The 25,836-nt window shown below is 44.3% G+C and overlaps 1 protein-coding gene across 2 annotated transcripts in view; it reads right to left on the reverse strand.

Moving 5' to 3' along the window:
- Positions 1 to 12,262: 12,262 nt before the first annotated feature.
- The window catches only part of enpep (glutamyl aminopeptidase), a 124,053-nt gene continuing 110,479 nt past the window's right edge, over positions 12,263 to 25,836 (reverse strand). For both annotated transcript variants that reach the window (XM_070864169.1, XM_070864158.1), the window contains 2 exons: positions 23,664 to 23,745; positions 12,263 to 12,763 (listed from right to left, as the gene is read on the reverse strand). In XM_070864169.1, the coding sequence (XP_070720270.1) occupies positions 12,620 to 12,763; positions 23,664 to 23,745 (226 nt within the window). In that variant the 3' untranslated portion in view covers positions 12,263 to 12,619. The remainder of the gene's footprint in view (positions 12,764 to 23,663; positions 23,746 to 25,836) is intronic.

Below are 25,836 nucleotides of genomic sequence, written 5' to 3' on the forward strand. Positions count from 1 at the left end.
CCCTTCCCTGAACCGCCTCTAAAGCAAGTATATCCTTTCTAAAATATGGAAACCAAAACTGTACACAGTATTTCAAGTGTGGCCTCACCAATACCCTGTATAACTGTAGCAAGACTTCCCTGCTTTTATACTGCGTCCCCTTTGCAATAAAGGCCAAGATTCCACTGGCCTTCCTGATCACTTTAGGTACCTGCATAGTAACCCCCAGGTCCCGCTGTACTGCAGCACTTTGCAATTTTTCTCCATTTAAATAATGGGGCAGAAATTGCTCTGGGGGTCTTCCCGTTCCCGCAGGCAATTGCCTCCTCGCTGAATATTTTTTGCGAAAGTACCTGATGGTCTAGGAGGCGCCCTGGATTCCAATGGGGAGGCCTTCCCTTCCCGCGCTGCGAAGCGCGCTCCCACCCAGAGGGTTCCCATGCAGAAGATGCAGTCATGTGTGACTGCTCAGCCAATCAGGTAGGTAGTTCACAGGTTCCCATTAATAGCACTTAGACTCACGTAACTACGAGTTCTCAGTGCTATTAATGGGGAAAAAAACAAACACACTAATAAAAAATAAAAAACAAACCTCACATAATTAAAATTATTTGAAATTAAAGTTAATAAATGCCTTAGAAAAAAACATATAATTCCAATTTTTTTTAAGTTTTGTAATTCGGGTTAAAAATAAACTTACCTTAGTGGGCAGAATTTTTAACAATACAATGTGTTTATTTTATTAAATTTTATTGTGTTTATGTGTGTTTTAAAACACGCACCTGTAAAAGTAGGCTATGTGCCAGCTTTTGCAGGTGCAAGATTTTTGAGGACATTTGTCGAGCAAGATATGCTTAATCCCGCAATTTTGCCTGTACAAATGTCCTCGTTCTCGATCTGTCTTCCTTGCTCCTGATCTGTCTAGGATCTGTCAAGCTCTAGCTTGACAGATCAGAAAAGCCGGTTTTCAGCGCAATCGCATTGCGCACTGAAAACCAGCTTTTCCGATGCCTTCCCGGGTCTGTAGAAACTTCGTACGGAACCGGGATGTCGAATTTTTATCCAATAACTTGCTCTTCGATTTTTTTTCTGCCAAAGTGCATAACCTCACACTTTCCAACATTATACTCCATCTGCCAAATTTTTGCCCACTCATTTAGCTTGTCTATGACCTTTTGCAGGTTTTTTTTGTGTCCTCGTCACACATTGCTTTTCTTCCCAATGATCTACATGGACAGTGCAATACTAAGGAGGTGCTACAATGTCAGCTGAGAAATGAAATCAAGGTCCTTTCTGGATGTTCAAGGTCTCATAGCACTATTCTAAGAAATGTAGGGAGTTCTCAGAGTATCCAAGACCACCTTTCTCCCTCAATCAAAATTACATGATAAACAGATTGACTGGTCATTCATCTCCTAGTTGTTTTTGGGCTGAGCCAGTACAACGTTTACCAAATTTGCATACATAACAATCCACTATGCTTCAAAACGTAATTCATTGCGTGAAGTAATTTGAAATGCTTTGATGTGAAAAGCACTACATAAATATTTATTTATTATTAGATGTTAGCACAGGGGAATGAAATGTTTCTATTTCAAAAACCCAAAGTCAGCATCAAGCAATCCCTGCTTAGGCATATCTTGGTTAGAAACAGAGTAAAGCTACCTCTATCTCTACCGATAATGAACCATGGTCCCAACTTCAGAAGAGCACTGAGGTTGCAAACTGAATGTTAATAAAGGGACAGTTTTATCCCGTAGTCCCATTCCTATTACGAACACAGTTAAGTTTGCCCAAACTCTTTTCACAAAGTCCCTTTACAGCCAGCAGACAGAAGGGCTAAACTTATATTTTGCTCCCCTCCTTCTTTCCTGAGTGCTGGACAGGTGGAGTACACTGGAATTGTGGTCTACCTATCCTGCCTGAAGCACATCAAGATTTTGTGGCCCAGTTCATTAATATCTTTCAGTTGCACCCCTACCCTCTGGTAGGACCTTGTGTCAGGAATCAAGGGTGGAATCAGGAGTTCAACTTTAGGCCTCAGAGGTATTTCTCCCAAGGGAGCAAAAAGCCTTCCAGACAACCAAAGGCTCTATGTGCTGCTGTAATATGTAGGGCACCTACCTGTTTGGTCTTCTTTGATTTGCACCTCACGATCTGAGGAGAGTCCCAGTGCAAAGCCCACCATCAGCTTCTTGAGGCACCCAATGAGATGCAACACAATAAATTGAGACAGAAGGATGGAGAATGCCTCGGGAATCTTGGAAATCCTTGGGTAATGTAAAGGGTGCCACAGAGAGAAATATAAGAGCCATTTATTCTCTTTAATGCTCCTTTAATGTAGCAATCAATGTTTAAATATTTAGAATCCATCAAATATGAGGGAGTCTCATCATTTGGAATATTTAAGTGGTCAAAATTTTAATCGTGCAGGTTCTTTTCAATAATTAAAAATATACTAAGGACTGGGTGAAATACAAGAACATGGTTTGCCACATTACCAAAAATTAAAAATAACTCATGTTTCGGCAGCCTCTAATCATTTAAATTTCAAAAGATATCATATGCCATTTCTGTACTCCGCTGAGCAATCTTTTTTTAATATTCTTTCACAGAATGAAGGATAGTCTATTGAACATGACCATATTCATGTTATTTCTTTTGAAAGTCAGGATATGCACTGACTTGATTCAAAGCAGAAAATAGGGTTATGGATCTTTCAGAAGCATTCGTTTATAGAAATTATTTAAATATTCAAAACATGATTTTTTTTTTACATCCACTTGGTTTGGTTTAACTTTGGTTCGGACATATATAATTGCATAGAATCAGCAGCATAGACACATGCCATATGTACATCAATGAAAAGGAAAATCAGGTGGGGTATATAATAGGTGGGCGATTTTCTACCACCAGTTTCCTCCCACTGCCAAATGTCTAAAATCCACCCTGGGCTAATGATTGGGTTTTGTTGTCCATTAGAATTCAGGTTTACGGTTTAATTCCAAATGATATTGACTTGCCCATATATCCAAAGTTACTTTAAAATATAAACTGTTTGAAATTAGAGCTTTTTTTTAGCAGAATATAAAACTAAAATACAGGCAAATGACTCAAAAAATGATTTCTAACCATCAAGAAAAACCCCCCACATAATACGCGATGCTGCTTACTAGTTTAATCAAGTAGCTGGAGAAATACCACCAGCGATGTTTCCGCAAGATCCTACAAATCCTTTGGGAGGACAGATGCACCAACATTAGCGCCTCGTCCAGGCCAACATCCCCAGCATTGAAGCATTGACCACACTTGATCAGCTCCACTGGGCAGACCACATAGTTCGCATGCCAGCACGAGACTCCCAAAGCAAGTGCTCTACTCGGAACTCAACCACGGCAAATGAGCCAAAGGTGGGCAGAGGAAACGTTACAAGAACACCCTCAAAGTCTCCCTGATAAAATGCGACATCCCCAATGACACCTGGGAGTCCCTGGCCAAAGATCGCCCTAAATGGAGGAAGTGCATCTGGGAGGGCGCTGAGCTCCTCGAGTATCGTCAGTGAGAGCATGCAGAAATCAAGTGCAGGCAGCGGAAAGAGCGTGCGGCAAACCAGGCTCCCTGCCCACCCTTCTCCTCAACCACTGTCTGACCCACCTGTGACAGAGACTGTGGTTCTCGTATTGGACTGTACAGTCACCTAAGAACACATGCTAAGAATGGAAGCAAGCCATCCTCGATTCCGAGGGAATGCCTATGATGATAATGATGATGAATCTCGAAAAAGGTCATAATAGAAAACAGCAACCGTTAAATTACTTGTCCGAAATAGTGCTTTCATAATCTAATCTCCATTTTCTTTCAAACTCTTTTGGAAAAAGCAAACTTTCAAATGCTCAAAAGATGCGGGAACACGTCCTTCTACACTTTAATTACTATTAATGCACCGATTCTGTTGTCAAATGCCCAAACCTGCACATGCTCAGAATGCACAAATGTAGTTGAACGTGCTCAGGCCTGGAATTTCCTAGAAACTTAGGCTAAAGAACAGCATAGTGCCAATTTGCAGTGTAAAAGTTAGACGAAATTCGGCATATGATACTTACATCCGTTTTTTACGCCTTGCTCGAATTTCCTCAATCTTCACACCGACTGCACAAAGCCTCCATTGAACTCCTCTGCCATTCATTAACATAACTCTGCCCTCCATGAAACAGTGCAGTTTACGCACATTTTCTGAATTTACATTTATTCTGAAGTTGCTGTAAATTTATGTTTAAACTTTTGTGCGTAAAAGCACCCAAAGTCATATTTTAAATCTATTTTTAAAAATTTCTCCTCACGGAGACCTACAGTATATTTTCTGTATCTTTGAATGCATCTTTATGGCATCAGAATAATTTGAATTAACAATTGGAAAAACCTTGACAATTGCATTTTCTTAAACATGCCGTGCCTGATGTGCATAGATGATTGCTTCAAATCTTAATTCTCATGCATAAAGAGGGACTAGAAGAAGGAATATGGTGTACATTTGGCATTTTCCTTGGACCCCAATTAGTTACATTGATTTCCATTTGTTTTACATTATTTTTCACATTCTGGTATATAATAATGTGATTCTCAAAAAAATTCAACATTACTCGCTCACAGGAAGATATAAGTTTTGCCATAACTTACCGGTTGCACCATTTCAGGAAATTCCGGAGCCTTATTTTGGGAATGGGAAGAGTTATTCCAAATAGTGCCTGAAACAGGTGCCAGGTTAGCAGAGTGGCTGCTCCACCTGCCCATTGGTGATGACTGAGCCATTTTGAGTGCCACCGGTGAGCTGCAGGCTCAAGGGGACACCCTGATGGAGTTCACTAGTTTGTGAATTTGGCCACCAAGTCGGGCCTGAGGAGGGGCAATCTCAGGGGAGGCCTCGATTCAGCCAGCATTCCTGCTCCTCCTGGGCTCTCCTCCAAAAGAGTTAGATGCTATACTTTTTACCATATACTTTTCACGTATACTTTAAATCTGGAATTTAAAAAAAAATACTAGTATCAGTAATGGTGACCATGAAATCATCGGATTGCGGTAAAACCACATCTGGTTCACTAATGTGCTTTAGGGAAGGAAACTTGCCGACCTTACCTGGTCTGGCCTATATGTGACTGCAGAGCCACAGCAGTGTGGTAAACACTTAACTGCACTCTGAAATGGCCTATCAAGCAACTCAGTTATACCAAAGCATGACAAAAAACAATAAAAATAATAAAACTGAATAGATCACCCGGCATCGACCTAGGCACCGGCTTTGGACCTGACAATGGCACACCCAGCCCAGTCGACCCTGCAAAGTCCTCCTCACTAACATATGGGGACATGCCAAAATTGGGAGAGCTGCCCCACAGATTAGTCATACTCACAGAATCATAACTTTCAGCCAACGTCCCAGACTTCTCCTCCACCATCCATCCCTGGGTATGTCGTCTTCATCTTCTTCTTAGGCAGTCCCCCAGAGTCGAGCATGACTTGCTTCCATGCTAAAATGAGTTCTTAGGTAACTGATGAGCCCAATGTGGGATCTACAGTCTCTTGTCACAGGTGGGGCAAATGGTGGTTGTAGGAACGGGCGGGTGGGGTGCTTGATTTGTTGAACGCTCCTTCCGCTGTTTGCACTTGGCATCCGTGTGCTCCCAACGAAGAGAGTCGAAGTGTTTGGTGCCTTCTCGGATGCTTCTTCTCCACTTTGAGCAGTCTTGGGCCAGTGAATCCTAAGAGCTAGGAGAGATGTAGCATCAGGCATGCAGTCAATGTGGCCCATCCATTGGAGCTGATAGAGTGTGGTCAATGCCTTGATGCTGGGGATGTTGGCCTGAGAGAGAACGCTGACGTTGCTGTGCCTATCCTGCTAATGAATTTGCAAGATTTTGCAGGTGGCAGCGTTAGTGGTACTTCTCCAGTGCTTTGAGCGCTTACTGTACATAGTCTATGTCTCTGAAGCATATAGGAAAGCAGGTATCACTACTGCTCTGTAGACTATGAGCTTGGTGCCGCGACTGAAATCCTGGTCTTTGAACACTCTTTTCCTCAGGTACCCTCATCCCCAGGAATTCTGCCTCTGGAGCTAGGACGACGCACTTCACCTTTTTCAGTCGCAGACCTACCCGGTCCAGTCTGCGTAGCACCTCCTCCAGGTTGCGGAGGTGTTCTTCGGTGTCACAACCCGTGATGAGGATGTCATCTTGAAAAACCACTGTCCTTGGAATCGACTTGAGGAAGCTTTCCATATTTCGTTGAAAGATCGCGGCGGCCGAGCAAATCCCAAACGGACATCTGTTGTACTCAAACAACGCCTTGTGTGTCGTGATGGTGGTCAGCTTCTTCGACTCACTTGCCAGCTCCTGGGTCATGTAAGCTGAGGTCAGGTCTAATTTTGAAAAAAGTTTTCCACCGGATAGCGTCGCAAAGAGGTCCTCCGCTCTCAGTAGTGGGTACTGGTCTTGGAGTGACACCCGATTGATGGTGGCCTTGTAATCACCACATATCCTGACCGATCCATCCGCCTTGAGCACCAGCACAATCGGGCTCGCCCAGTCACTGAATTCGACTGGCAAGATGATGCCTTCCCTCAGCAGGCGGTCCAATTCTCCTTCTATCTTTTCCGCTCTGGCCTTGTGGTGTACTGGCCTGGCGTCCAGGTTTATGGGAATCACTACCTTGGTCCCCATGAAAGTGCCAATGCCGGGTTGAAATAGTGAGTCAAATTTGTCCAGGACCTGTGAGCATGATATTCGCTCCACAGAAGAAATTGCATTGACATCGCCCCATTTCCAGTTCATGACAGCAAGCCAACTCCTCCCCAGTAGTGCGGGACCGTCCCCCAGGACAATCCAGAGCGGCAACCTGTTCTCCGATTCTTTGTGGGTCACGACTACCGTGGCGCTGCCTAGCACCGGAATGATCTCCTTTGTATATGTCCGTAGCTGTGCGTCAATTGGCAATAATTTTGGCCTCCTGGCCTTGGACGCCCACAACTTGTCAAACTGTTTGATACTCATCAGGGACTGGCTGGCCTCCGTGTCTAGCTCCATTGATATTGGGATGCCATTGAGGAGCACTTTCATCATTATCAGTGGCGTCCTGGTGTATGAACTGTATATGTGCTCCACATGAACTCTCTGAACTTCAGCTTCCAGCGATTTCCCCCAGTGTCCATTTGGCCTCGTATGGCTTACATCGGGCCCATCCTCCTCGTACATCAAACTGGCTGAAGGCTTCCTGCACATACGCGCCAAGTGACCGCTGACGTTGCAGTTTCTGCAGGTATATTGCTGATACCTGCAAGCTCTGGCTGTGTATTTGCCTCCACACTTCCAACATGAACCGTTGTTGGAAACAAAATGTCCATTACCAGTCGATCATCTCTGACTGTCTCTGCAACTGTCCTTATGTGCACCATTACAGGGGTTGATAGCCCCATTACTGGCCGCATTGTCGCTTGTGATGGCATGAATCGCCGTTCAGCTAGCCATTGTCTCTGTTGAATTCCCCCTTTGGGTTCGACTACATGCTGGGGCATGCCCGATTGCCCGTCTGCCTGGAGAACTGTGTGCCGCGTTAACAATGTTGACTCCCTGTCCATTTGCTGCATTGAAACCAAGATTTTTGTCAAAATTAATTCTGGTCTCTTCCTCCCCTGAGATAAATGTCTGGGCCACCAAAGCCGCCGTTTCCAGGGTCAAGTCTTTGGTCTTAATCAGTTTCCTGAAAACCCCAGCATTCGCGATGCGCTCAATAAAAAAGTCTCGCAGCATCTCCGCTCGGCAGGCATCTGGGAACTTACATAGGCTCGCCAGTCGCCGGAGGTCTGCCAGGAAGTCTTGATCGCTTTGCTCTTCTCGCCGCCGGTGCGTGTAAAAACGGTGTCTCGCCATGTGCATGCTGCTCGCCGGTTTAAAGTGTTCCCCGATCAACTTTCTGAGCTCTTCAAAAGTCTTGTCTGCCGGCTTCTCTGGCGCTAGAAGGTCCTTCATCAGGGAGTACGTCCTGGATCCACAAACGCTCAGGAGATGAGTCCTGCGTTTGTCGGCCGAATCCTGTCCCAACCATTCCTTAGTGACAAAACTTGCTGTAGTCTCTCAATAAAATCGTCTCAATCATCACCAACACAATACCTCTCATCTGTGCTGCTAATGGCCATGCTCGTGTGGTTTAAATCCCAGTTTCTCGTCGCCAATATGTCCTTACTATACAGTATAAATGCACACGAGGCCCATACTTGAGAGAAGGTCACTCTGTGACCAGTAACCCTTATTAGCCAGCACTGAAGTGATGAAGGTAGCTGGACCTTCCCCTTTTATACCTGAAAGTCCAAGTTAAGAGTGTCTCCCACAAGTTCACCACCTAGTGGTCAATGATCTCACAGTGTACAACTTAGGTCAGTTTATACATGGGTTACAATGACAGTTGAATATATGACAGTATACAGTCAGTAGGATGTGGCTCTGGGAGTCATCAACATTGACTCTGGACCCCATGAAGTCTCCCAGCTTCAGATCAAGCACGGGCAAGGAAACCTCCTGCTGATTACTACCTACCCCCCTCCTTCAGCTGATGAATCAGTACTCCTCCATGTTGAACACTACTTGGAAGAAGCACTGAGAGTAACAAGGGCACAGAATGTACTCTGCAACTGCGACAGGTACGTTGGTGAGGACGAGGTCAAGTAGGTTTTTCCCTCGTGTTGGTTCTCTCACCAGCTGCTGCAGGTCCAGTTTGGCAGCTATGTCCTTCAGGACTCGGCCAGCTCGGTCAGTAGTGGTACTACCAAGTCACCCTTGGTGATGGACATTGATGCAGAGATTCAACATCGCTTCCAGTGCACCAGTGCAGCCTTTGGCTGCCGAAGGAAAAGAGTGTTCAAAGACCAGGCCCTCAAATCTTCCACTCTAAAAATGAGTTCTTAGGTGGCTGAACAGTCCAATAAGAGAACCACAGTCCCAGTCCTTGTCACAATTGGGACAGGTGTTGAGGGAAAGGGTGAGTTGGACTGGTTTGCCGCACGCTCTTTCCGCTGTCTGTGCTTGATTTCTGCATGCTCTCGCCGATGAGACTCAAGGTGCTCAGCGCCACTTAGGGCGGCCTTTGGCCAGGGACTTCCAGGTGGCAGTGGGGATGTTACACTTTATCAGGGAGACTTTGAGGGTGTCCTTGTAACGTTTCCTCTGCCCACCTTTGGCTCGTTTGTCGTGAAGGAGCTCCGAGTAGAGCGTTTGCTTTGGGTGTCTCGTGTCTGGTATGCGAACAATGTGGCCTACCCAGCGGAGCTGATCAAGTGTGGTCACTACTTCAATGCTGGGGATGTTGGCCTGCTTGAGGATGCTAATGTTGGTGCATCTGTCCTCCCAGGGGATTTGCAGGACCTTGCGGAGACATCGTTGATGGTATTTCTCCAGTGATTTGAGGTGTCTACTGTACATGGTCCATGTCGCTGAGACGTACAGGAGGGTGGATATTACTACAGCCTATAGTCATCAATGACAGCATTGGTAGCAGTGACCACTGCAGTCCTTGTGGAATGGTAGGCAGGCAATCCACTTTCAGGAGGCATGTCGGTCGGTAACAGCTTTTAAGGAAATTAAGCTTCCATTTTTAACTAACTACAGCGGGTTTCCAGGGCTTCGGAAAACCTGCCAGATAAAAGGAGAGAACGTTCGATCCATAAGGTAAGAGACTTTACAGTACGACTTGTGGGCCAGGAGGAGCAGATGTGTTTCCCCCATAGCCCAAAAGCTTACCTGCTTCACTCATGATCACTGACCCACAATCTCCCCCCCCCCCTGCCCGACCTCCATCTCACCCAGCCCCCGACCTCCATCTCACCCCTCCCTGACCTCCATCTCACCCTTCCCCGACCTCCATCTCTCCCACCCCACTCATGATCATTGACTCATGATCTCCCTCACGACCTCTATCTCACGCCCTCCATCTCACCCACCCCACTCCTCATGATCATTGACCCACGATCTCCCTCCCGACCTCCATCTCACCCACCGCAACCATCAACTCGCTCCCCCGACCATGGTCTACATCCCTGCGATCTCTCCCCCTCTGACCACCATGAGACACACTGACCATCATGATGTCAATTTTACACCGGTGCTGCCATCTTGGACCTCCACGCTCCAGCCTACGTCCTCTCCTAACCTCACACAGCTGAACACGATGTTAAGCAGCGTGACAGACACCCCAGCAATGTTACTTAAAGGTTTCATTAACTATTTACAGGTTAGTTTCTGGTATATTTCTTCTGACTGTTGTTGCAATTCTACACATTTGGGTGCTTTCTTTGGTTGTTTAAAGTTTTAAAAGTCTACAGGGAGTGGTGTGGCAGGTGCTGAAGTACGTTTCTGCTGAATTCAAGGCTTCTGCACAAACCAGTTGCTCTCAGACAAGCCCTTCCTCTTGCCATTGAGCATGACTGGGAGAATGAGCAGAGGCCATGCAGAGCAGGAGGAGGAGGGGAGAAGGACTCTTAGCAGGAGGCCTATCTAAACTTCAGCGACGACCAATGTTTAAGACATCTGCACTTCACTAAGGAGGTCTTCACTGAAATCTCCAACTGCTGTAGCCACAACTCCAACCTCAGAACAGGGCAAGGATCACATTGTAAGTGGCTGTGAAGGTGACCGTGGCTATGAACATTTGTGTCTCCGGCTCCTTCCAGGCTGTTGCGGGAGATATTAGCAACATCTCGCAGTTTGACGTGCACTGCAATAAGCTGAGGAGCTTGAGGAGGAGGAGGCAGAGGAAGAGGAAGCAGAGGAGGTGGCAGAAAAAGATGATGAAGAGAGGTGGCAACACAGACAGTCCCCCTCTACCCAGGTTGTATGTGAACCAATAACTGAAGAGCAAAATCAGTAACCTCAGCCCCAATTCCCTATTCACCAACAGTCGCACAATCTGTACCTTTTCTCCAGCATAGACCATCACATCGCCCTCTTGCCCACAATGCAAAAATAAAAGTCCCCAAAAATATACATTCCAATCTAAATGTATAAATTAAATCATGCCATACTGCACACAAAAATAATCACCCTTGTGCATTTCCTTTGTGTCTCTTCCTGGTGCTCCGATGAGGTGCTACCCCAAATGGCTGCAGCATGGCTGGTGAAAGACTGATTTTCATGGAGGAGACTGCAGATGGCTAATGGAGGGCAACCTCAACCAGCTCTGGCCCTAGAAAGCCCGACTTCAGACAGCATCATCTTGGCATGAGCCATAGTATTCTGGGCTGGCTGGCTGACAGGCAACAGCAAGGGCAATGGTGGGGTGAAAGGGGTGTGAGCACGAATGCTGTCATCCTGAGAGAGGACAGCAGCTCCATGCTACATGGAGTCACTGCCACTCTCCTGGGGTGGCAGCTCAACAATCCCAGTAATATGTTGAAGAACAGATTGCTATGATACCCTGGATGCTCCTTTGAACATTGGTGTCCAGAGCCATGATGCAGCAGGCTGAGTTTCCACTGCAGCACTCAAACGTTAGTTGGCTGCTGCTTGTGCTGCAATGGAAGCTGAGACATCGGCTGTCAGAAGCTGCATCATGTTTGGTTCCACAACTGTGTTGATGGAGGTGGCTACCCGATCTATGCTGGAAAGGATGGGCTCCAAGCTCTATGCAAAGCCCTGTACCAAGTGAGTGCCGGATTCCTCCATGCTCCTTGACATTGAGCGCAGGCTTTCTAACAATCCACCAAGCATTTCGGTGTCTCCCTTGGCTAGCCATTCTTCATTCTTTCTCAGGTCAGATTAACTTGTCGAATGACTTCCAGCCTCTGCTCCAGCCACAGTTCACCTCCCCTTTAAAAGGTGCAGGCTAGTTTTTAGTACAACTTAGAAACAATATTGGGCCCTCTGCTGATGCATATAGCAAAGGAACAGTGTGGGGAGTACTGGCTGCACATATAAATCATTACAATGAGCACGCAGCACGAGCCCCACGCATGTTTTCGGGAGGTAACCAATTTAACCCCCAATGTCTGCTCTCTCTTTCATTGCTGGCCATTAATCAACTCTTCCAATTATCCGGACGATCTGATATCGCCCATTTTACACTATCGCCAAAAGTTAAAATTACCCCCATGTTAGTTATAGAACTAAGCTGACATATTCGGGTCACCGGAAAGCATTTTTATACCTTTAAACAAAGAAAACATCCACTATTAGAGATTCAAATAAAAACAGCTACAATCCGTACCGATTGCATAAAATGTTCACATTTTATTTATTTTAAAAATCTTCTTTCGGCAGTAGTATTCTCCTTTGTTGTATGTGCTGCAAGAATTACAATGTATGACTTATTCTAGTTAGATTGTATGGATTATAAACACTGTCATCATAAGGCACAATAGTTCCATTAGGAAAACAAAAGATGGCACCTGAATTCTTGCACAATCAATATTGGTTTACCAGGCAATAATTAAAAAATTTTTTTACAAAACAGCAATACTTATGCAAAAATATCCATCCTTTTCTGTAAAATTTTCCAGCAAAAGAAATACAATGCTGCCCCGAAAGCTGTTGATGCAAATGTGCATTGTGTTTATACAGAGAGGATTGTGTTCCTATTGATGTTTTGCACCATCATTGGGTTGTTAGGAATTGTACTGCAGCCATTCTTCGATTTCAACCTTGTTGTTCTTTAACCACTCTATATTTGTCTGCACAGTTTCAAGAGCTTGCTTACGAGGAATCTCTCCTGCTCCAGCATTTGGATATTTTGCAAAGAAATCTTTCATCTGAAATGAAAAAAAACATAAATTGGGTATTGCGGAATTAAAAATTTGTTAACCAAAGTAATAACTCCTTTCCCTCCCTTTCAGAACCACGATATGGCTCTCCTTGTCCTCACCTTCCACCCCATGAGACTCCACATTCAACGGATCATCATCCCCCATCTCCAGCACGATGCCACTACAAAACAAGTCTTCCCCTCCCCTTTCAGCATTCCGAAGGGACTGTTCCATCCGCGACACCCTGGACCACTCTTCCATCACCCGCTCCCCTTCCCAACACTTGCTTCCCTTCTCACTGCACGTTCCAATGCAAATGCAGGAGATGCAACACATGTCATTTCACCATCTCCCTTCCCACCATCCTAGGCCTCAAACAATTCCTTTCAGGTGAAACAATGATTTACTTGTACATCTGACAATTTAATATTACATAGGATATACGGCATAGAAACAGGCCATTCAGCCCAACCAGTCCATGCCAGCGTTTGTGCTCCACTCAGGCATCCTCTCATCTTTCCTCATCTAACGATCAGCATAACCCTCTATTCCCTTCTCCCTCATATGCTTATGTAGCCTCTCCTTAAATTCATTTACACTATTCACTTCCAACACTCCCTTTGGTAGTGAGTTCCACATTCTCATCACTCTATGGGTAAAGAAGTTTCTTCTGAATTCCCTATTTGATTTCTTGGTGAATATCTTGTATTGACGGCCTCTAGTTATGGTCTTCCCCACAAGTGGAAACATTCTGGCTACTATTCTCTACTGCTGACAATTTCCTTAAACCCCTCTCCCCTGTCTCCACCACACTCATCTCCAACAACAAGTGTGAGGAGCTCAAATACTTCTTTGTCTCAAAGATCGAGACCATCTGATCAGCTGCCTCTGGGAGTTCCCTTCCTTCACCTCACCCACAGGGCCAAACTTCATTTGAGGCTCCCATCTGCCCTAGCCTTAAACTCATATCTTTCTCTAGTTTCTCTTTGATCTCCCCTTTTGATTTCTCCAAACTCACCTTATTCATGAGACCCACTTCCTGCTCTCTTGACCCTATTCACACTAAACCGCTGACCACCCAACTTCCTTTTTTGGCTCCCACGTTAGCCAACATTGTTAATGGTTCTCTCTCCTCTGGTACTGTTCCCTTCTTCTTCAAATCTGCTATCATCTTCCCTGTCCACAAAAAACAACCATTGACCCATAGAAACATAAAAAATAGGTGCAGGAGTAGGCCATTCGGCCCTTCGAGCCTGCACCACCATTCAATAAGATCATGGCTGATCATTCACCTGATTACTCCTTTCCTGCTTTCTCTCCACACCCCTTGATCCCTTTAGCCATGATCTATGGGCCATATCTAACTCCCCCTTGAATATATCCAATGAACTGGCATCAACAACTCTCTGCGGTAGAGAATTTGACAGGTTAACAACTCTCTGAGTGAAGAAGTTTCTTCTTATCTCAGTCCTAAATGGCTTACCCCTTATCCTTAGACTATGTCCCTGGTTCTGGACTTCCCCAACATCGGAAATATTCTTCCTGCATCTAACCTGTCCAGTCCTGTCAGAATTTTATATGTTTCTATGAGATCCCCTCTCATCCTTCTAAAGTCTAGTGAATACAGGCCCAGTCGATCCAGTCTCTCCTCATATATCAGACCTGCCACCCCTGTGCTTTCTGACTGACATTGGCTCCCGGTTAAACAATGCCTTGGTTTCAAAATTCTCATCCTTGTTTACAAATCACTCCATGGCCTTGCCTCTCCCTATCTCTGTAATCTTTTTCATTTTCACAAGCCCACAAGGTGTCTGTGCTCCTCAAATTCTGGATTCTTGAACATCCCTCATTATAACTGCTCAACCATCGGTGGCCGTGCCTTCAGCTGCCTGGGCCCTAAGCTCTGGAATTCCTTGCCTAAACCTCTCCACCTCTCATAGAACATAGAAACATAGAAAATTTGTGCAGGAGTAGGCCATTCGGCCCTTCGAACCTGCACCACCATTCAATATGATCATGACTGATCATTCACCTCATTATCCCTTTCCTGCTTTCTCTCCATTCCCCTTGATCCCTTTAACCGTAAGGGCCATATCTAACTCTCTTTTGAATATATTCAATGAACTGGCATCAACAACTCTCTGCGGTAGAGAATTCCACAGGTTAACAACTCTCTGAATGAAGAAGTTTCTCCTCAGCTCAGTCCTAAATGGCTTAACCCTTATCCTTAGACTATGTCCCCCGGTTCTGGACTTCCCCAACATCGGGAACATTCTTCCTGCATCTAACCTGTCCAGTCCCATCAGAATTTTATATGATTCTATGAGATCCCCTCTCATCCTTTTAAACTCCAGTGAATACAGGCCCAGTCGATCCAGTCTCTCCTCATATGCCAGTCCTGCTATCCCGGGAATCAGTCTGGTGAACCTTCACTGCATTCCCTCAATAGCAAGAACGTCCTTCCTCAGATTAGGAGACCAAAAGTGAACACAATATTCCAGGTGTGGCCTCTCCAAGGCCCTGTACAACTGCAGTAAGACCTCCATGCTCCTATACTCAAAACCCCTTAGCTATGAAGGCCAACATACCATTTGCCTTCTTCACCGCCTGCTGTACCTGCATGCCAACTTTCAATGACTGATGTACTATGACACCCAGATCTCGTTGCACATCCCCTTTTCCTAATCTGCCGCCATTCAGATAATATTCTGCCCTCGTGTTTTTGCCACAAAAGTGGATAACCTCACATTTATCCACATTATACTGCATCTGCCACGCGTTTGCCCACTCACCTAACCTGTCCAAGTCACCCTGCAGCCTTTTAGCATCCTCCTCACAGCTCACACCGCCTCCCAGCTTAGTGTCATCTGCAAACTTGGAGATATTATACTCAATCCCTTATCCAAATCATCAATGTATATTGTAAATAGCTGGGGTCCCAGCACTGAGCCCTGCGGCAACCCACTAGTCACTGCCTGCCATTCTGAAAAGGACCCGTTCATTCTTACTCTCTGCTTCCTGTCTGCCAACCAGTTCTCTATCCACGTCAGTACATTACCCCCAATACCATGTGCTTTAATTTTATACACCAATCTCTTGTATGGGTCCTTGTCAAAAGTCTTTTGAAAGTAAAATACACCACATCCACTGGTTCTCCCATGTCCACTCTACCAGTTACATCCTCAAAAAATTCTAGAAGATTTGTCAAGCAGTATTTCCCTTTCATAAATCCATGCTGACTTGGGCTGATCCTGCCACTGCTTTCCAAATGTGCTGCTATTTCGTCTTTAATAATTGATTCCAACATTTCCCCCACTACTGATGTCAGGCTAACCGGTCTATAATTACCCATCTTCTCTCTCCCTCTTTTCTTAAAAAGTGGTGTTACATTAGCTACCCTCCAGTCCATAGGAACTGATCCAGAGTCGATAGACTGTTGGAAAATGATCACCAATGCATCCACTATTTCTAGGGCTACTTCCTTAAGTACTCTGGGATGCAGACTATCAGGCCCCAGGGATTTATCGGCCTTCAATCCCATCAATTTTCCCAACACAATTTCCCACCTAATAAGGATTTCCTTCAGTTCCTCCTCCTCTCTTCTCTTTCCTTCTCTTTCTACCTCTCTTTCCTTCTTTAAAACGCTCCTTAAAACCTACCTCAAGCTTTTGGTCATCTGCCTTAATTTCTTCTTTTGTGGCTCGGTGTCAAATTTATCTGTTTTGTCTTGTAACACCTTTGTGAAGCACCTTGGGATGTTTTACTACGTTAAAGGTGCGATATAAATAAAAGTTATTATTATTACTATTCTCTCTGTATCCACTCTATCAAAACCTTTCATAATTTGAAAGACCTCGATTAGGTCACCCCTCAGCCTTCTTTTTTCAAGAGAAAAGAGATCTAGCCTGTGCATCCTTTCCGAATAGGTATACCCGTGCATTTCTGGTATCATCCTTGTAAATCTTCTCTGCACCCTCTCCAGTGCCTCTATATCCTTTTTATAAAATGGTGACCAGAATTCTACACAGTACTCAAAGTAGGGTCTAACCAAGGTTCGATACAAGTTTAGCATAACTTTTCTACTTTTCAATTCTATCCCTCTAGAAATATATGCATGTGCTTGGTTTGCTTTTTTATTTTAATTGTTTTGTTAACCTGTGTCGCTACTTTTAGTGATTTGTGTATTTGTACTCAGATCCCTTTTCTCCTCTTCCCAGCCCAGCTCTTGCCCTCCAATTAATAAGTGACCTCCCTATTCTTCCTACAAAAATGTAATGCCTCACATTTATTGGTGTTGAAATTAATTTGCCAATTTTCTGCCCATTCTGCAAGTTTATTAAAGTCCTCCTGTAATTTGTTGCAGTCCCCCTCAGTATTGACAGTATATAACCCAATTTGGTGTTATCTGCAAATTTAGAAATTGTGTTTTTGATTCCAAAGTCAAAATCGTTAATATAAGTTGTGATCAACAATGGTCCCAGCACTGATCCTTGTGGAACACCACTATCCCCCTGCTGCCACTGTGAATAGCTACCCTTTACCCCTACATTCTGCTTTCTGTCTTGAAGCCAGCTGGATATCCATTCTGCTACTTGTCCCCTGAATTTGCATTCTCTGACCTTATTCATTAGTCTATTATGTGGTACCTTATCGAAGGCTTTCTGAAAATCTAGATAAATTAATCTACTGCATTACCCTGGTCTACTCTCTCTGTTACCTCTTCAAAGAATTCAATGAGGTTGGTCATGCAAGTCTTTCCCTTTTGAAATCCATGCTGACTATTCATTATTATATTTTGGGTTTCTAGATGTTCTTCGATTTTCTCCTTTAGTACGGATTCCATTATTTTTCCTACCACCGCTGCTAAATTGACTGGTCTATAGTTCGCTGGAAATATCGACCCTTCTTAAACATAGGTATTACGTTAGCTATCCACCGGTCCTCTGGCACTACATCTTTTTGTAACAATTAAATATTAGTAATAATGCCTTGGCTATCACTTTCCCAGACTCTTTTAAAATGAGAGAATGTAATCCATTCGGACTGGGGTTTTTTTCCTCGGAGTTTGATTAGTTTATTTAACATATCTCCTCTTTTTATTTTAAATGTAGTTATCTCCTTACTCATCTCATCATCCAATGTCATGTTCACCTGTTCCATCTCCCTGATAAATATTGAAGCAAAATAATTATTTAATATTTCTGCCATCTCTCTATCACTGCTTGTGCTGTTATCCTGTCCATCCCTTATTCCCAACCAAACCTTCCCTTTTTTATTTATGTGCCTGAAATATATTTTACTATTTTGTTTTATGTTCTTTGATAATTTAGTTTCATAGTTCCTCTTTGCCTTCCTAATTGTTTTTTTTGACTTCGCTCCATATCTCTTCATGTTCTCCCTTATCTTGCTCTCCCCTGCTGTCCCTGTACTTCATGTATGTCTCTTTCCTTACCCTCAATTTTTCCCTTATGGCTTTATTCATCCATAGTGTCTCATTAGTATTTCACTTGTTCTTGTTTTTTAGCAGAATGTATTTTTCCTGGACTCTGCTGAACACAGTTTTAAATGTTTGCCATTGCTGTTCTACGTCATTGTTTGCCAATATTGTTGTTTTATTTTCCGAAGTTCTATTCTCAGTCCCTTAAGTTCATCATTTCTGCAATCTATTACCCTAGTCTGCATCATAATTACGTCCTTCTCAATTATTGGGCCGTAAATTGCAGCCTCTCTGGGTGCGTACGATGTGCGCGCACGCACTCGAAGAGGCCTTGCAAATGTCTGTTCTTGGCGCGCAATGCGCATGCGCCAAGAGTCAGCATTCGCACTCATCCACGGGAGAAGGACATTCGCGCGCAGAGATTTGGGTTATTTGCCTAACTCCTGCCCAGCGAATGTCCTTCAAACTCTTACGCCTGGTAAAAGCATACAGCCTGCTTTTACCAGCGCAAGAATTTTAAAAGATGGATAAAATTTAATTTTTCTATCAAGGTAAGTTTACTTTTACCCTATTAAAATATATTTAAAAAAATAATGTTTTTTTTGTTTTTAATTTCAATTAATTTTAAATATGTGAGGTGTTAATTTATTGTGTTGTGTTTCTGTGTTTTGGTGGTATTCTCATTGATAGTATTGGGAGCTCGTATAAACAGAGGTCCCATTATTGTCAATGAGAATACTCCATGTTCATTGGTGGTCCAGGCCCACGTGATCCCAAGTTGCGCTTACGTTCCTGCGATGTGTGAGTCCATACACTGGGCTGTGAATGGAGGCCTCAGACTGTACACAGGTATTGGTAATGATTTTGCTGTTGCCATTTACACCTTCTCTAGAGCCATTTATTGTTTCTTTACTTATCTCATTGCCATCCCCTTTTGCATTGCACCATCATCCCTATCGTCATTTAATCACTCCTGCCTTCCACCTCATCAAAGTCCTTCACTTTCGTTCTTTCCTCTCCTCGCCGCCCTCCCTTTTCCTTGTCTGTGTACTTGCTTAAAAACTATTACATCTCTAACATTTTCCAATTCTGACAAAAGGTCATCAACTTGAAACGTTAACTCTGTTTCTCTCTTCCTTCAGGACCACCAGGTACTTTTGAAAAAAAAATTAGGTCGGAAGCAATTTCTGGGCCATTATCTTAAAGCATATTATACTTTGGTCATTATTGCCCAGATGTTCTTCAACTTTTACTTCTCTTACCTGCTCTGGTTCATTCCCCATTGCTAGATCCAATAATGAATCCTCCCTTGATGGGCTTTTTACCTATTGTGTTAGAAAGGAGCCCTGTACACATTGCAGGAACTCGATTCCCTTATCCTCTTTGCCTACCTCTTCTGTCCAATTAATATCATGGTAGTTCAAATCGCCCATGATTATGTTTTTTTTTACGAATTTCCCTAATTTGTCCTCGTATTTCTTCCTCCACCTCCCTTCCACTATTAGGTGGTCTGTAGACTATTAGTGTGATTGATCGTTTATTATCTTTTATCTGTATTTACATGGATTTTATTTCTGTCTTATTGATAGCTGCATCACTTTTTTCTACTGCCATTATATTATCCCTAATAAGTACAGCTACTCCACCTCCCCTTTTTCCTTCTCTATCTTTTCTAAATAAGTTATACCCTGCAATGCTTAATTCCCAAGCCTGATTTTTCTATAGCCATGTCTCAGTAATCCCTACCATGTCTGGATCCTTGCAACTCATGATTGCCTCCAGCTCCTCTTTTTTATTATGGACACTGTGTGCATTACTGTAGACAGTTTTACTCTTTTTTTTAATACTCTTGATTTGCTGCTCATGATGCGGTTTCCTCTACACTGGGGAGATCAAATGCAGATTGGATGATCGCTTTGCGGAACACCTCCATTCAGTCCATAAATGTGACTCGGAACTTCCGGTCGCTTGCCATTTTAATTCTCTGTCCCACTTCCACTCTGTCCTCGGCCTCCTACACGGTTCCAATGAAACTCGAGGAACAGCACCTCATTTTTCAATTAGGCACTTTACTACCTTCTGGACTCAACAGTGAGTTCAACAATTTCAGATCATAAACACTGCTGCCATTTTTTAGACAGCAGGTATTGGTACTGATTTTGTTGTTGCCATTTACACCTTCTCTAGAGCCATTTTTTTGTTTCTTTACTTATCTCATTGCCACCCCCTTTTGCGTTGCACCATCATCCCTATCGTCATTTAATCACTCCTGCCTTCCACCTCATCAAAGTCCTTCACTTTCGTTCTTTCCTCTCCTCGCCACCCTCCCTTTTCCTTGTCTGTGTACTTGCTTAAAAACTATTACATCTCTAACATTTTCCAATTCTGACAAAAGGTCATCAACTTGAAACGTGAACTCTGTTTCTCTCTTCACAGCTACAGCCTGACCTGCTGAGCATTTCCAGCATTTTCTGTTTATATTTCAGATTTCCAGCATCTGCAGTATTTTGCCTTTGTAACCAAAATATGGTTTTCCATGCAGCCATTCAGTTCTCCCAGCCAGCAGTGACAACATGCATCCTTCAACTGTTTCACACTCCACACATACATCTGGATCATCTGCCAGTTAGAAAAAGATAGCAAGCTACTAAAGAACCTTAGTGCCTTCCTACTTTGCTGTTGTGTCTGATTCTTTCTTGCCAGCACAATCATGAACACAGCTAAGTTAAAACCTCAGGTTAAGAACACAAGAACTAAGAACATAAGAAATAGGAGGAGTAAGTCTTTGGCCCTTCGAGCCAGCTCCGTCATTCAATAAGATCATGGCTGATCTTCTACCTTAACTCCAGCTTGTTGCACCATCCCCATATCCAAAAATCTATCGGTCTCGGTCTTGAATATACTCAATGATTGGAATTCTCTACCCTGTGGATGCTCAAAGATTCACAACCTTTTGAGTGATGAAATTTCTCCTCATCTTGGTTCTAAATAGCCGACCCCTTATTCTGAAACTGTGATCCATAGTTCTCGACTCCCCAACTAGGAGAAACATCCTCCCAGCATCTACCCGGTCAAGATCTGTAAGACTGTTATATGTTTCAATGAGATCACCTCTCATTGTTCTAAATTCTAGGGAATATATGCTAATCTCCTCAATCACTCCTCATGGGACAATCCCCACCTGAACCTGTATTGTTTTGTTACTTGCTGGGGAGGGCTTTGGTTGTGGATTTGTAGCCACCATGTTGGTGAAGTGATTAAAATGTTACTTTAACCATTTGCATTGGAGTCTGGAGTATGATTGTGGACTTTAATGGAGATGTGGCATTATGGTGGCACATATTAGCTACATCTCTCATCTTCCTCCATTCAAGAGACCCGATGCATTATGAGTCGCTGACGAGTGGCTCTTGCACTGGCAGCATTGCCACGCTGCTTCCACCGTGGATGGTGCTCCTCCTCGTGTGGCTGGCCATTCGGAGCCTCACCAGGCTCCTGTTCCTTATTCTCCCCCTCCCAATGTGAGGCTGCAAGTTGCCTGTAGGAGATGGCATCTCTCTCTCTCAGTACTTCCTGTCAGAAGCGCATCCTTCTCACACACTACTCCTCAGAGAGGTGGAGGCATGAGCGTTGCTTCCTGTCACCTCGTGGGGGGTGTGGCCTCCTGTCCAGACGTCCACAGCCTCTCCTCATTCATGGCCAACAACCTTCTAACCTTCACGCTGCCTAACCACAGCATGGAGTAGGCGACAATGGCGAACTAGTAATGTAGCCATTAAATTATTTCACTCAAGCTGTAAGGACCCGATAATGGCAGATCAGTGCTCAGATGTAAAGTCAGAGGTTCAAGCAGCGTCCGGAGTGAAAGTGTGCCACTCAATGTGCCCTCTGATTTATGATCCTCTTCACTCCCTTTCAGTACGCTGCACATAGCACCAATCGACCATGGATGTACCTGGCTTTTAAGGCCTAATTTGGGGCGGATGTTAAATGAGGCGTTTCCATGTAATTTTGCGACCGGGGTACTAGCGGGATGTTCCACGACGACTGACGTCGTAATCTGAATGAAATTATAGAGTGAGGCAGTAATGTTTTGTATCGCCACAAAACCGGCATCAAATTTCCCGGCGGGGCACTGGAAGCCAGGGCGGTACGCATTTCGAGATGTATTACCGCCCCTCTGGGGCGCTAACCAGGTTGAGACTTCATTTTTAGGAACACCTTGTGCTGCTCCTGGCAAGCTCTTCTACATTCATCATTGAACCAGAGTTGGTCCCTTAGCTTGATGGTAATGTGAGAGTGAGGAATATGCTGGATCATGAGGTTACATATTGTGGTGGAATACAATTTTGCTGCTGCTGATGACTGATTGCACCTCATGGATGCCCAGTTTTGAGTGGCTATATCTGTTATGAATCTATCCCATTTAGCACGGTGGTAGTACCACACAACACGATGGTGAGTGAAGACGGGACTTCATCTCCACAAGGACTGTACGGTGGTTACTCCTACCAATACTGTCATGGACAGATGCATCTGCAACAGGTAGATTAGTAGGGACGAAATCAAATAGTTTTTCCCCTCGTGTTGATTCTCTCACCACTTGCCACCGACGGGTAGCTATGTCCTTCTATACTCGGCCCACTCGGTCGGTTGTGGTGCTACTCTTGGCTAACGAGTCACTCTTGGTGACTGAAGTCTCCTACCCAGATTACGTTCTGCGCACTTGCTGCCCTCAGTGCTTCTTCCAAGTGGTGTTGAACATAGAGGAGTACTGATTCATCAGCTGAGGGAGGATGGTCAGTGGTAATCAACAGGAGGTTTCCTTGCTAATTTGACCTGATGCCATGAGACTTCATGGGGTTCGCAGTCAATGATGAGGACACCCAGGGCCAGAGTATACAACTGTGCCACAAGCTTTGGTGTGTCTGTCCTGTTGGTGGGACAGGACATGCCCAGGGATGGTGATGTTGGCTAAAAGGTATGATTCTGGGAATTTGATTTTATGTTAGGCCGTTGCTTGACTAGTCTGTAGGACAGCTCTCCCAACTTTGGCACAAGTTCCCAGATGTTAGTGAGAAGGACTTTGCAAGGTCAACTGGGCTGGGTGTGCCTTTGACATGTCCGGTGCCTTGGTCGATGCCAGGTTCTTCGAATACTTCGTCATAAGACTAATGTCTTTAAGTTGCTAAATACCCACCACCCTCCTAAATGCCTAAGCCTCCTGGCCCCCACGTTCCACATTCAATAGCTGATCTGCCCTGATCCCATCTTCCCTCCTCCCGCTTCAGTCCATGACACCTACTAAAAACTGACATGACTAATATCTGAGTAGCGCTCGCAAACTGTACGTAACAATCAGGATACTTCTCTGTATGTCTTGTCAAATGTACCATGTCTCCTCGTGATTTGTGAACTCTATTGACGCAAACAATAAGAGCTTTTTAAGATAGACTTCCTGCTGCTTACCTGCCACAAACTGAGTTGGGTATTAAATGATCTTGATATTCTTGAAATTAGTCGTCCTAGATTTCTATCGTTAATTGTGTATCTGAAAGATGAACAAAATAGAAGTTTACCAAGCAGTTATTTAAAGAACTGCTCCAGGATACAGCTCCATGATGGCCTTATTCCAAAATCTCATCTTTAAAAGGCAGCCGAGAAGATTTGAGTGTGCCCTGCCAGTTCGATGCTACGCATATGAGGTAATGGTGGGCGTATTAGCTGCGGTTTCCTGACATGTAAGACTCTCCATTGGCAGCATGTACTCAGAAAATCAGGGCTATATGTATACCAACAACTAAAAAGAGCATGAGGTCATGGGCTGCAGAGTAATCCTAAACAGAGTGCTTCTAAACAGAGTGCTAAATTGGGAACTTGGAGAGAGTGGGAGTATCTGGTGAGTACTGGGTAAGTATTAGCTGTAAAAGATGGAATTTAGTTGAACATTTTGAATTTAACCTAGAACTTAAAAAACTGTAGTTAACTGCGGGTCAGTGGCAGTTAACGGTCAGTCAGCTGTAAGTGTCTTGCATAGGTGCTAATTAGTGGGAGCTGAGACAGCACCATATCCTCACAGGGAGCGGTTGCTAGATCTGTTGGAGAGGTTTAAACAATTTGTCAGGGGGATGGGCACCAGGATGTAGAAAGGAGAAACAAAGTGCACAAAGGATTGGGAGAGACAGTGGGCACTAGAGTAAGAAATAGTATGGTATTTTATGGGGTCAGACTAAAAGAATACAAGAAGGTCCAAGATAGATTTACAGTGCATGTGTGTAAACACACAAAGCCTGCTAAATAAGGTTGGTGAGCAACAGGCGCAAATAGCCACATTGGAATCTGATGTTGTGGCAATAACAGAGATCTGGGGCAGGATTGGATTTTAAATATTCCGGGATACAAGGTATTCAAGAAAGATAGGGAAGGAAAGGAGATGGTGTGGCAGTATTGGTTAAGGAGAATGTTACAGTGCTGGAGAGAGGGGATGTCTTGGAGGGGCAAGACGGAATCTATTTGGTTAGAAATTAAGAAATAATAGAGGTGACTACTAGGGCCTTGGTGAGGCCTCACCTGGAATATTGTGTTCAGTTTTGGTCTCCCAATCTGAAGAAGGACATTCTTGCTATTGAGGGAGTGTCGCGAAGGTTCACCAGACTGATTCCAGGGATGGCAGGGCTGACATATGAGGAGAGACTGGATCGACTGGGCCTGTATTCATTGGAGTTTAGAAGACTGAGAGGGGATCTCATAGAAACATATAAAATTCTGATGGGACGGGACAGGTTAGATGCAGGAAGAATGTTCCCGATGTTGGAGAAGTCCAGAACCAGGGGACATAGTCTAAGGATAAGGGGCAAGCCATTTAGGACCGAGATGAGGAGAAACTTATTCACTCAGAGAGTTGTTAACCTGTGGAATTATCTACCGCAGAGAGTTGTTAATGCCAGTTCGTTAGATATATTCAAGAGGGAGTTAGATATGGCCCTGATGGCTAAAAGGATCAAGGGGTATGGAGAGAAAGCAGGAATGGGGTACTGAAGTTGCATGATCAGCCATGATTTTATTGAATGGTGGTGCAGGCTCGAAGGGCCGAATGACTTACTCCTGCACCTATTTTCTATGTTTCTATGTTTATAGGCTGCCAACTAGTGGGAAAGATATAGAGGAGCAAATTTGCAGGGAAATTATAGAGACGGGCAAGAACTATAGAGTAGTAATAATAGGGGACTTGAATTATCCTAATATAGACTGGGATAGTATAGTGTAAAGGGTAGAGAGGGGAAAGAATTTATGACGTGTGTTCAGGAGAACCTTTTTGATCAGTATGTGGTCAGCTCATCGAGGAAGGAGGCATTGCTGGATCTGGTTTTGGGGAATGAAGTAGATCAAGTGTCAGTAGGGCGATTGGCAAAAGAACCAAAGGTGACATGAAGAGAAACTTTTTTACGCAGCGAGTGGTTAGGATTTGGAATGCGCTGCCTGAAAGGGTGGTGAAGGCAGATTCAATCGTGACTTTCAAAAGGGAATTAGATAAGTACTTGAAGGCAATATAATTGCAGGGCTACGGGGGAGTGGGACTAGCTGAAGTGCTCTTGCCGCGGGCCAACACCGGCTTGATGGGCCGAATGGCCTCCTTCTGTGT

The sequence above is a fragment of the Pristiophorus japonicus genome, chromosome 2 (assembly GCF_044704955.1).
Source record: "Pristiophorus japonicus isolate sPriJap1 chromosome 2, sPriJap1.hap1, whole genome shotgun sequence".
Taxonomy (NCBI): domain Eukaryota; kingdom Metazoa; phylum Chordata; class Chondrichthyes; family Pristiophoridae; genus Pristiophorus; species Pristiophorus japonicus.